An 11,417-nucleotide genomic window follows, 5' to 3' on the forward strand; every position below is an offset into this window, starting at 1 on the left:
CCCACCTCCCCCTTTCATAGCATGGGGGGAGTTATTAGCTCTTTGAAATATGCTTTGTATTCTGTATTTTAAAACTTTAAAATGTAGTGCCTATGTAACAGTGGCCTTTTGTTGTTGAAATAATGGTAAAATAGTCATTGAAGGAAGGTGCAGATAGAGTGTCTTATCTTGACAGGGAGGAGAACCACACAGGCCTGTGTGAGACCTTAGGCTGGTATCTGTCCATCAGACCCTGGAGGCTGGGTCATAGCTAGTCCTGAATGGCAGGTTCTTTAGCAGTGAGATTGCCAGAGACTCCTCTTCTGAGAAAGGGACTCTTAGAGCGAGCTTTTCTCACTGACCCAGAGCTCCTGCTACTTGCTTATTTTAAACTAACAAGACAACCCCCGTCCCCCCCAAACTTAAACTCTTGCACATTATAGGGGGGGAAATCTTCATGAGATTGATTGTTAGTTAATGGCATCTACTTGAAAAATTAAGAACTGGATGACCTTGTAATGCCTAAATGCAAGCAGATTATCTAAGCCAAGAAAACAGTCAATGTTCACAGTGACCATCACTGAAAATCTGTAGGTGTTTCACAGAATTCCGTAATTGTTCGAGTCATCTATTAACTGCCTTCATATATGAATCTGTCTTAAAGAGTATTTTCTACGAGTTGTGGTGGCATTTTGTTGTGTGTACGCTATGGTAAAAGGTTCACTATTAATTAGCCTGTTGCCTTTCAGCTCCAATGGCGATCCCTCCATCATATGTAGACCTTGGCAAATCTGCCAGAGATATCTTCAATAAAGGATATGGTAAGAATGGTACCTTTTGTAAAACATGATGTTTGTGGTGCAGCAATGAATTGCCTTTTTAAGCCTGTAGGTAAAATTGAGTGCTCAAATACCTGTGTTTCTGGAGAGGGGGAGGGTGTGTTGTTGTTATATCATTGCCATCAACTAACAGATCATTGGAGACATTTTGTGAGCTGTTTTGATATGAAGTCTGTTAAATCTTACTGCTTTAGCCACATAAATGTCAGAGGTGTACAAGTATGCAGAAATGTAAGCATCAAGTGTAATTTAACATAGGAGTACACTTGGTTTACCAATCTATCTGTGCCACAACATTTCTTGATCTAGAAAGAGATATATACCACTGTAACGTTACATCTCTCTTTGGAATAGAAAGAGGAATAGCTGTTGGGATAAAGAATCCTTCCACGTTTTAAAATGTGTTAATACCAGGCAGTTAAATTCTGCTTTGTTACAGTGCTCTTTCTTTCTAGTCTTTGGGAATGCATGTGGTGCTTTTTCACCAAGGCTGTTACTCAGCTCTAAGGGTAACAATGCAAATTGACACTCCCATAAAACGTACTTATATTACAGTCCAAGTGGCTGTGTATTTCCCAGTGACTTCACTTTTACAGTTTTTTTACTTTGAGATATTTCTTCTTGGTGCTAGAGATGAATTTTATGCATTGGGATAGCTCTTCAAATGACATTGACTACAAAGCTGATGCCATACCAGGAACACAAAAAGATGCATTGTGTCTGCCACTGAATTTACTCTTGGAAGTCATTGTTTGGTAGTTAAACGTACACTGTACAACATAAGAGGTTACTCCACAATTTCTATGTGGTGATGCTAGAACAAAACTCCTGGCTTGTTCTTTGAGTGTTACTGAAGTTGGTCTATGTTTTTTTTTTTTTTTACATATGTATATATGTGGCATGCTGCTGAGACTGCTTGGAAAACCAGCTTCTAGGAAAATGTGCATGGTCTTAGTTAAGGCCTACTGGTGTAACTTTGACTTCTGTTTGTTAAGGTTTTGGCTTGGTGAAACTGGACGTGAAAACAAAATCTGCAAGTGGAGTGGTGAGTTTAAATACCTCTTGTTACATTTTTTTTTTTCTGGATGTTTTGATATTTAATTAGAAAGGATACCTTTCACATGGTGTTAACTAATTTATAGGTTATATGAATGATAAACTTTCAGTGTACAATAGTTTCAGAAGCCCCTGAAGATCTGGCTTTATTCTCAATGTAACAGGGGTATCACACTGTTTAGTAATCTTTGGGAAATAGAAATGTTTAACAGTTGTCCCTCATCTTATGTCTGAAGGTGAACAAATAGCTGACACACTTTTGAAGTATTTTAATATATCAGTCATAGTACAGAATTTACTTCTGAAGTGCCTTGTGTTACTACTTGGTTTTGGTGGAAATACCTGGCATTTTGATGCTTTTGTGAAGTAGTTGGCAGAGTGAATGAACACGTTGAGTCTTTGGCTCTGCTTTAAAGGTATTAAAGTGTTGTAGTAATGTTAAATGCAAGATGTCTTGGTCATGCAAATAGTGCCTCCTGTAACTTTTATCTATTTGTCTAGTGCAGACTTTGCAACTTATAAAGGTAGATTCTCCCCCTGACCCCTCACCCATAACTGGAAGCTTTAACAGTGTAACTGGTTGTTAGGAACGAGGTGGTGCATGGGTTATACACTGTTGGTTTTTTTTTTTTCCAGAAGTCTGTTTCCCAACTGAAGCACAGTTTGCAGGAGCCCTATTATAAATGTAGTTGATCTTATTTGAGCTTCTTTCCTCTACTGAGGACTACCAGTAATACTGGTAAAACTCTGTGAAAAATCCAAGCCCTCATGTGAATCCCATATTCAGTTATCAGCCATCCATCTCAGGAGGAGAAAATCCTGGCATGTATGTACTGTGGATGCTTTAAAGCAGAGACAAGAGATAATGTAATAATTTGCTGCTCTTGAAGCTATTACCACAATGGTTGCAGTCACATATACCCTGTGCAGTAGGACTAGCCCAAAGCAAGAAGTTAGAAGCTGAAGGTATTTGGCCTTGAAGTTGCGTAGTTCCTGTCACTTGCCAAGAAATAGACCTTACTGGAGTTGTGCAACTGCGTGGATGGTTTAGTGGTTCACTAACGTAATAGAAATAAATGTCTTGGCCACAGTTAAATTTGATCAGCCACCATTAAAGAACAGTCTCAAGTGCACTTGCGATGTGCAGTAGTAGGTCTTGGACTGTGAGAATGTGAATGCTTAAGGACTTGTGATTTCAAATCTGTGTTTCCTTCTGGGAGAGGTGAGTGTGAGGAGTCAATTTAAAAATAATACTGTGCATGGAGGAAGTCAGAGATCAAAATTTTGATTTATATTTTTTAAAAGTTGAAATAATAACCTTTTTTAAACTATAAGGGCAATAATATTTCAGTGGAAAGAGCTCCTTATCATGTATTTGTAAACCAGACTTCCACTTCTGCTAGGTATTGCCTTTAGTTTTTGAATAGTGGTACACAAAAATTATTCATTCGGTTCTTTGTGAGAATCCAAATAGTGAGAAACATCAGAGACTACTTAGTTTAATAAGGAGATGTGAGCGCTCTTACTAACTTTTAAATACTTTAAAGAATTCTGAGTAAGACTCTACCAGAAGCATAAAATCACAGTGTTGCCTTAGCTCCCAGTTCAAACATGAATGTTCTTCCTCTGTGTCATTAAACCAAAGTGTCAGAGGAATGGGAATTTTATAGATGTCAGTAAAAACACGTGTGCTTGTGTGAAAGGCTGGTGCACTAGTTAAATTGAGAACTCTCTTGAAAGGCAAGAAAAAACCCCAAAAAACAAACCATCACCCACCCCACTTCTAATTTGAAAAATGCTGGCATTCTATGACATTTTACAGTGGTACCTAATTTATCTTTGGAATTGATTGACTGGAGTAATGAAAATACATATCTGATCCTTAAAGAATTTTACTGGAGTTGAATTATGTGCCTTATAGCATTCTTGGCTCATGGTTTGATTTTTAATTTGCTTGTTAGGAGTATCAGACTTAACCTTTCATTTCAAGAACTTGTTTATGCTTTTAAGGAGAATACTTAGAATAACCACTGTCATGCTTCTGAGTTGTGTTGCAAACCTGTACATTTTGTAATAGTGGCAGAAACATTGCAGTTGAGACAGTGGGGGGAGACCTCCGTGTGGGCATGTGTAGTCTAGTTCTTGTCGTTCCCCCTTCTCCTCCCATAAGTTGTCTAACGTTATTAAACTTACTGAATATAATAAGATCTTAGTTTTTGCTGAAGAAAAGTCTTTCCCCTTTTGGCACTGTGTAGTGCTTTCAGGATCACATCTATATTCTGTATAATATGGGTGCTGTCCTTTTTAGGAATTCACAACATCTGGTTCATCGAACACAGACACTGGAAAAGTGAATGGGAGCTTGGAGACCAAATACAAATGGGCTGAGTATGGGCTGACTTTCACAGAAAAATGGAACACAGATAACACTCTGGGAACAGAAATTGCAATTGAAGATCAGGTAATAGATTAGGAGAGTATTTATTTGTTTTACCTAACTAGCAGAACTGAATTTATAGCTTTATCTTGTATTCTCCTCCTTCAATTAGATTGCCAAAGGCTTGAAGTTGACATTTGATACAACTTTCTCACCAAATACAGGGTAAGAATTGTTAACCTTTTAACCTGATTTAGGGCAGCAACAGCACCCATAGTCAGTAAATGTTCATCTGGTCTGTTGTATTGACAGAGATGTTTGTGTGATTTGCTGTTGATCCAGATTAGCATATCCCAATGCTAAAGGCTTCTGCTCTTTAGCACCACATCTTTTCCTACAGGGTTAGTATTAGACATTTCACAACAGCTCACTTTGCTTATTTTCTGGGATAGAAATACTTGGAAGGTTGCGGGAGACATGAAAATGCCTCTACATTCATCACAAAATGCATGTTTGCTGTAGCCATGTGCTTTCTTGATGGACTAGCTGTGCTTTGGCCCAGTCTGAAGGATGCATGTGTATGGCATTGAGATACATTGTGTAGAGCCATACGGCTTGAATTTGGCAGTTCACTGAGGAAGATCAAGCCTTGTCTTAAGATAACTGTTTCTCTGTTTCAGAAAGAAAAGTGGTAAAATTAAGTCAGCTTATAAACGTGAATGCCTAAACCTAGGTTGTGATGTTGACTTTGATTTTGCTGGACCTGCAATCCATGGTTCAGCTGTCTTTGGTTATGAAGGCTGGCTTGCTGGTTATCAGATGACTTTTGATAGTGCCAAATCAAAATTGACAAGAAACAACTTCTCTGTGGGTTACAAGACTGGAGACTTCCAACTGCACACTAATGTGTAAGTACTGAAAATTGTGTCCCAATTTACAGAAACTTTACAGGCTTTCTGTACCTCTCCTTCTAGTTAGAATACAAATGCTTAAAATACTAAGTGGTGCTTGCAAGGCCATTAAGTGGAGTGCATTTTTCAATAGGAAACTCTAAATAAATTATAAGAGTTACTTTTTGTCTCTCTTTTTCAAAACAGTAGATACCTGTGGCTTGTTAGCACTTACTGCATAATCTGTGCTACAGTTTACCAAGTACTGAAATACATCCAAATTGGAAGTTGAATAGTTCAGTTACACAGAATAATGCTTTTCCAGCTTTCCCATTACATTGAATTGTATCTGAATATAATTTAAGGGTAGTATATTTGTTAGAGGTAGTAATTAGCATTGCAGTGTTTAAGTAGGCCAGTAGTAGTTTCTGGAGCAAGACTAGAGCTTTGCTTTTGGACTTTTTGAGTAAGTTCATCTTCTTGCCTTCTGGGCTGAAAAGTGCATGAAGCATTTAGAGTGTAACTTTCTTCAAACTTGCTGCCTTTAGATCTTAAATCTTCTTCAGAGCAAACTGATGAAAACCTACTGAAGAGCGTGGTGTTTTCAGTCTAAGTTAATAAAAATGCTCTTGTTCTAGTGCATTTAGTTAGGAAATAACTTACTTGATTTTTGAGGTAGAAGTTTGTCCTTTTGGAGGGGAAGAATGAGAATTGTGTCTGGATTTATGGAAGTTGAAGAGTATGGGAGGAAGCTACAAAACACTTTACAGTCTGGACTGTAGTTTCAGTTTACTAATGTCAAACATTGTGACAGATTTTCAAAAAGGTCATCTAGTTCTTTAGGAATATCATATGTATTCAATAATAATAGAATTTAGGATATGACCTGGAATTACATTCAGGTACTTAATTCAACATTAGTGTAAGAATTAGCTGTAGCACTCTGAAATATCTTTTTTTTTTTTTTCCATGAACTATTGCAGTTTAATTTTACCCTGAAACCTTTGTTCATCTCTCCTTCTCCTGTCAAAGTGTGAAACAGCTCAAACTTTTGGACAAAGTTGGACAAATTTGAACAAAAATTGGAAGCTGATAAAAAAATAAAGATTGGGATTATGCAAATATAGGAAACTAACTTTTTTCTTAATCTTTGCAGCAATGATGGTTCAGAATTTGGTGGGTCAATTTACCAGAAAGTGAGTGACAGTCTTGAAACTGCTGTAAACCTGGCTTGGACAGCAGGTAGCAACAGCACTCGCTTTGGCATTGCAGCTAAATACAAGTTGGATTCCACTGCCTCTATCTCTGTAAGTCTGGCTCTAACCAAAAGGGTTCCGCTCAGCACAGTGTATTTCCAGTTTCTGCGAATCTGTGTGTTACTAGTACAAAAGAAGGTAATTGGTCAGGAAGTCTTGTGGGAATTACTCTTGCAATCCAGACAGTTATAACTAAAGCAGTAGTATTTAAATTCTGTAATGCTGCATACAGCAAAGTCTCCTAGAATCTGACTGTCAAATGTTGTGCCAGTCTAGAGGAATTTCAATGTATTTATTTAAAAAAAGAAAAGGCGGGAGGAACCCCCTTCATGTCTAGTTCTGTAAGTTTACAGAATTTTTTTTAAGAACAGTTTTTCGGGAGTTCTGTCACGTTCTCGTGGTAACAACTCTGATACTGGTTAAAAAGGTGATATGCAGAAAAGTTTTCTGTATGTTATATGGATTGTTGGAATCATCCTATAGAGGATGTGATGCAAAATGAGATAAATAATTTTGCACGTATTGTTTATGATGACATTATGAAATGTTTGCTGCTTGACTAATTGGACCTGCAAGATACTAAGTATTTTGTAATATAAACACGGAGCATTCTTCTGAAGTGGCTTTTTTTGGGAGACAGTGGTGGTAAGTTGCTGTGGCCTTCTGAAAAAGGGGGAGTGGGGAAGTTCACCTGCCAGACTACATTCCAGTAACATTTCTCCCTGCCCTTAAATTTGGTCTGCTGCTAAATATGTTACTACTTCAGCTGTAAGTTGGAGGGCAGGGGCATAGCTGGGAAGAGAGAATCCAGAAAGCACAGAGATACTGAAAGCACAAGTAAAATTTGATAATGGCAGTATTGCCATAGTTGTTCTAGTTTCTGAATGATAGCAAAGAACTTACAACATTTAAATTGCTTTTGTCTTTTTTTTCTTTTTTTCTTTTTTTTTTTTTCAGGCAAAAGTGAACAATTCTAGTCTAGTTGGAGTGGGTTACACCCAGACTCTGAGGCCAGGTAAGGATTATCACATGAATTATGTCACTTACATATCTTCTGTGTATCACAAAGAAAATTTATATGCAACTATTTCCCTTCTTCAGAATACCTTTGTCTTGAAGGCAAAGTAAATGTTTTATAGTAGCTTATGTTGCACATCAGACCTTTGTCTAAACAAGACAAATTCCATTGTATCTAATGGAGTTTCTGCGTCATATTTTTCACTGATTTGTGTAGGAGTAGACTGCATTGTGTTTGATAGCTTTAGGCTGTGCAAGCAGCCTTTTTTTAGCATTTTCTCCAGTCGTATTGAATGATAGCAGATCTTGAAATAATGATTGTCAAGAGAGCACACTTCCTGCGCTTTATATTTAGTAAAAAAACCTCCTTGTTTCTGCTTAAATATGAAAACACCTATTAATGCTGTATTACCATTGGTTAGTTCCTTATTTGAAAACCAATACAAATTGTAGTTTCATTCCTTCCATTCCTTGTTACAAGTGTCTGTCTTTCTGCATAGTTTTCCTCCTTCTTTGCACACCTCAGTGTAGAAAAGGGGAGCTCTTGTGTACTTACCAATTTGAGACTTCGTGTATCCACATTATAACACAGTATTTGCAAAATGCATCTAGCCTGATCCACACTACTAGTTTTCAATAGATTCTATAGGAAAATGAATTCTTCTGTAGAAATCTTTAGAGGAAAGCAATGAAATAGAAAAAGAACTACAACTGGGATTTGTAATGATGGAGGTTGAGATGCATGAAAGCTACTCTATGATTGTATGTTGCAAACATGCTGTTTAAAAATCTTACAGGTGTGAAGCTTACACTGTCTGCCCTGATAGATGGAAAGAGCATCAATGCTGGTGGCCATAAACTTGGTCTTGGCCTGGAATTGGAGGCTTAAAAAGGCAAAGAAACTGCTGCAGAGAAGGGATATCAGAAGAATTTGGCCTTAAAATCTATTTCCAATGTGACCAGCAGGCTTTTTTTTTCCAAGAAGGATGACTTAGAACAACAGCTGTATTTGAAGTATTTAGACAGTTACTTGTTAGCTGGTTTCTAGTTAAATTGGTTACCCATCTAGTTAAAATTCTGCATTAGTGCAGTCACGGAAACATTATTTAAGTGTATTTAACTGTTTAATGCGCTACCCCCAAATAATGAAATAGACATTTATGAAAACTGTACAATTGTGTGCATGTTTGTTTTTATGTTCCTTTCAACATTCAATATTACCATTGAATGGAAAATGGATCAATGGATGTTTTGAAATAAGGTCAATGGTTTTGTTAAATCACCTGAAGTAGAAATACATTTGGTATCCCAAGACAAATTATGAATAAAACAAGTACACACACATATTTGTGCCTCAGATATTTTCAGAGTTAAGATATTAGGGTAGTGCTCAGTTAAGTTTTAACTTCTAACTTAAAATAATCCAAGAAGTAGTAGTTATACCTTTGTGCAGTTAATGACCCCCTCCCCACCTGTGACAACACCTGAATATAGACGGTTTTCACTGAACAGTTGGATTCCTCAAGCAAGTTGAATGTGCTTTTCTGTCAGGTAAGATTTGTCATGACACGAAGGTTTAATTCCTCGTGTTCCACAGGCAAGATTTACTGCATTACTGGTTGGCCTTCTGATGCAAAGAGTGCAGAATGATGCACTTGGCACAGCGAGACATTTAAGAACTGCTCCTTGATGCTTTTGCCTAAGGGGTGAAAAACCTCACCACAAACACACCTTTTGCTTATATTTGTATGAAGTGAGACATATCTCTGCAACTGAATGTAACAGTGTAATGGTGTAACAGTCTGCTTATCCCAACTGCTGTGAGAGGTTTCTGCGTAAAATGGCTGAAATAAAGGCTTAATTTTAAATTGAGATGGAGGAAAATGCATCCGATTTTGCTTTCCCTTTGACTAAAAGATCTTGGCAGGTATCCATTTTAAGGCCAGAAATGTGCAGAATAATGAAAAAAGTCATGTTTTTCCAGGGTAGAATTAAGAGATAATAGAAGTATGAGGGATATTTGGTCTGTGAACATAACATCCCTTAAAGTCAGACATAACTAGCTGTGAATGCTTTTAATGTGGAATATATTAAATACATGTAGTTACAGTGCTTACATTTAAGAATGTGGATTTATTGAGTTCAGGGGAGTGCCTGGATCCTACTTCTTACGGTCTTTCATAGCTGAGAAGGGTATCTTGATCCTTAGTCTTGCAGTCTGTTCACAGCAGCTTCCTTTATAGGACAGGTGGCTAGCTTATGAGCAGGAGGCTTTATCTCTGGTTTGCAAGCTGTGTTCGGTTCATGTTGGATTAGACTTAACAACCCCCCCCTTTTTTTAATACAAACAACTACTCTAACCCTTTTCTTCACTACCTGCTCACTTCTAGCTGTTTTTAGTGAGGTCTCAAAATGGGCAAGTGAAATAAAATCAGATACTGCAGAGTTTCTCTTCACGTCTGTGTACAAATTAATAATGGAAAGCTTGAACCTATTCTATTAATTTTAGCCTGTTTTCATGTGCATCACTTACTGATCCTCAGCCTTTTAAACCTTCAGTTGTTTAATTTGTTGTAATGCTGATAGGCAACTGGAGATGTAAAAGGGCTATGCAGTAGTTAGACATGAAAATGTGAATTTTCCTAAAATATCCTGTCATAAATCACTACTTGGAGCATGAACAGGAAGTTCAGTGTCTGTGTCTTGACATTTCTCAAGTGAGGCTTGTAAAAATGGCTTTCAGACTTTCTTTTCAAGTGTTACAAAAGGTGGTAGTGTAATTGGAGTTTTGTGGTAAGGAATGTTGATAGTTTAAATAGCTCCATTTTGTTAGAACATGTAAAAAGCCTTAATGATAACTTGCAGTGATAGCCAGCCTTTCCTCAGGTGTCATTCTGAATAAAATAAACACTTCAGATACCCAGTGATCTGAGCATGGCTGTGCACCTTGTTTGTGTGAACTGTAGCATTGCACTCATGCCTGGTACAGCTGGTGTAGGGGTTGTCTGTGTCTGATTAAGGACACTTAATCATGCTTTCATGAATAAAAACACTTTCACATGAGATTATAGTGCCCTGGATTTTGGAAGTTACTGTGTGACTCAAACGTTTATGTTCTCGCTATGCTAGAGAAATTCTCTTAGTTTGTTTCAGTTAATCTTGCACTCTTCATGTGGTTCAGCTTGGTGTGGTATATTCTTAAATCTGCCTTTTGCACACTACAGTCATTCAAAACCAGGAAATTTGTTTGGAATGGGCATGGAAACCTTTCACCCCTAAGCACTGGGGCACAGGTGTTTTACCTTTCCCTCTGCTATGGCTGGGATAAAGCCAGGTGGTAAGAGTGTGCTGCCCTCTAATGTCCTGTTCTGGTGTTTGGTTTATTACTGCAATAGTCCGTCTACCGGGCACAAAGGTGCTGCAACTGAATCTCTGGTGACTGCGCTTCTGTAGGAAATAGAGCCGAGCAGACAGAACTCAGCCCATGTGCAGATGGTTCAGCCCTGCTTGTGTCAAAGGTCCTTGTTTCCTTATCATACCAGTCAGGAAAGACAGAAGCAATTCTACGCAAGGTAAGCCACTAATGATGACAAATACGGGGTCGTACTTGTGGCAGCGGTGTCTTCATGGCAGGTACAAATGATGCCTGTGAACCAGTGGAAAGGAAAACGCAAAGAAAAAGCTGGTTGGGTTGTTCTGTGGCATGAAAGGGCTACATTTGCTGCAAGCAGTTTTATCGTGTTTGTCAGCCTCCCTTTGCAGTGGAATATTTCTGTTCCTGATCTGGAATAGGAATAAAAGCACAGATTATATAAATTGTTGTAGTGTGCATTCATTGTATTTTAGTGATGTTTCCCTTCTTCAGCTGGTTCCTGGGCCTTTTAGTTGCCCCTCGTGTCTGTCTTCCCTTCTTCTGGGTCAGTCGGAAACCAATAAACATCTGTGTTGGTTTTTGTGAGCCTAACATACAGCACCTTCTGATTTAGCTGTGAGTTTGATACTG

The 11,417-nt window shown here is 38.0% G+C and overlaps 1 protein-coding gene across 2 annotated transcripts; it reads left to right on the forward strand.

The window, feature by feature from the left end:
* Positions 1-260: 260 nt before the first annotated feature.
* VDAC2 (voltage dependent anion channel 2) lies at positions 261-8,760 on the forward strand. 2 transcript variants are annotated; one of them, XM_029086301.1, is made up of 9 exons: positions 261-294; positions 729-800; positions 1,814-1,863; positions 4,183-4,335; positions 4,424-4,476; positions 4,932-5,159; positions 6,298-6,448; positions 7,355-7,412; positions 8,212-8,760. In XM_029086301.1, the coding sequence occupies exons 1-9, from the start codon at positions 261-263 to the stop codon at positions 8,301-8,303; spliced, it is 891 nt and encodes a 296-aa protein (XP_028942134.1). In that variant the 3' UTR covers positions 8,304-8,760. The 2 variants fall into 2 exon arrangements, with proteins under 2 accessions (XP_028942134.1, XP_010171606.1); XM_010173304.1 differs by lacking the exon at positions 261-294 and having other exon boundaries at positions 688-800.
* The last annotated feature ends 2,657 nt before the right edge of the window (positions 8,761-11,417 follow it).

The sequence above is a fragment of the Antrostomus carolinensis genome, unplaced genomic scaffold (assembly GCF_000700745.2).
Source record: "Antrostomus carolinensis isolate BGI_N321 unplaced genomic scaffold, ASM70074v2 Scaffold49588, whole genome shotgun sequence".
Taxonomy (NCBI): domain Eukaryota; kingdom Metazoa; phylum Chordata; class Aves; order Caprimulgiformes; family Caprimulgidae; genus Antrostomus; species Antrostomus carolinensis.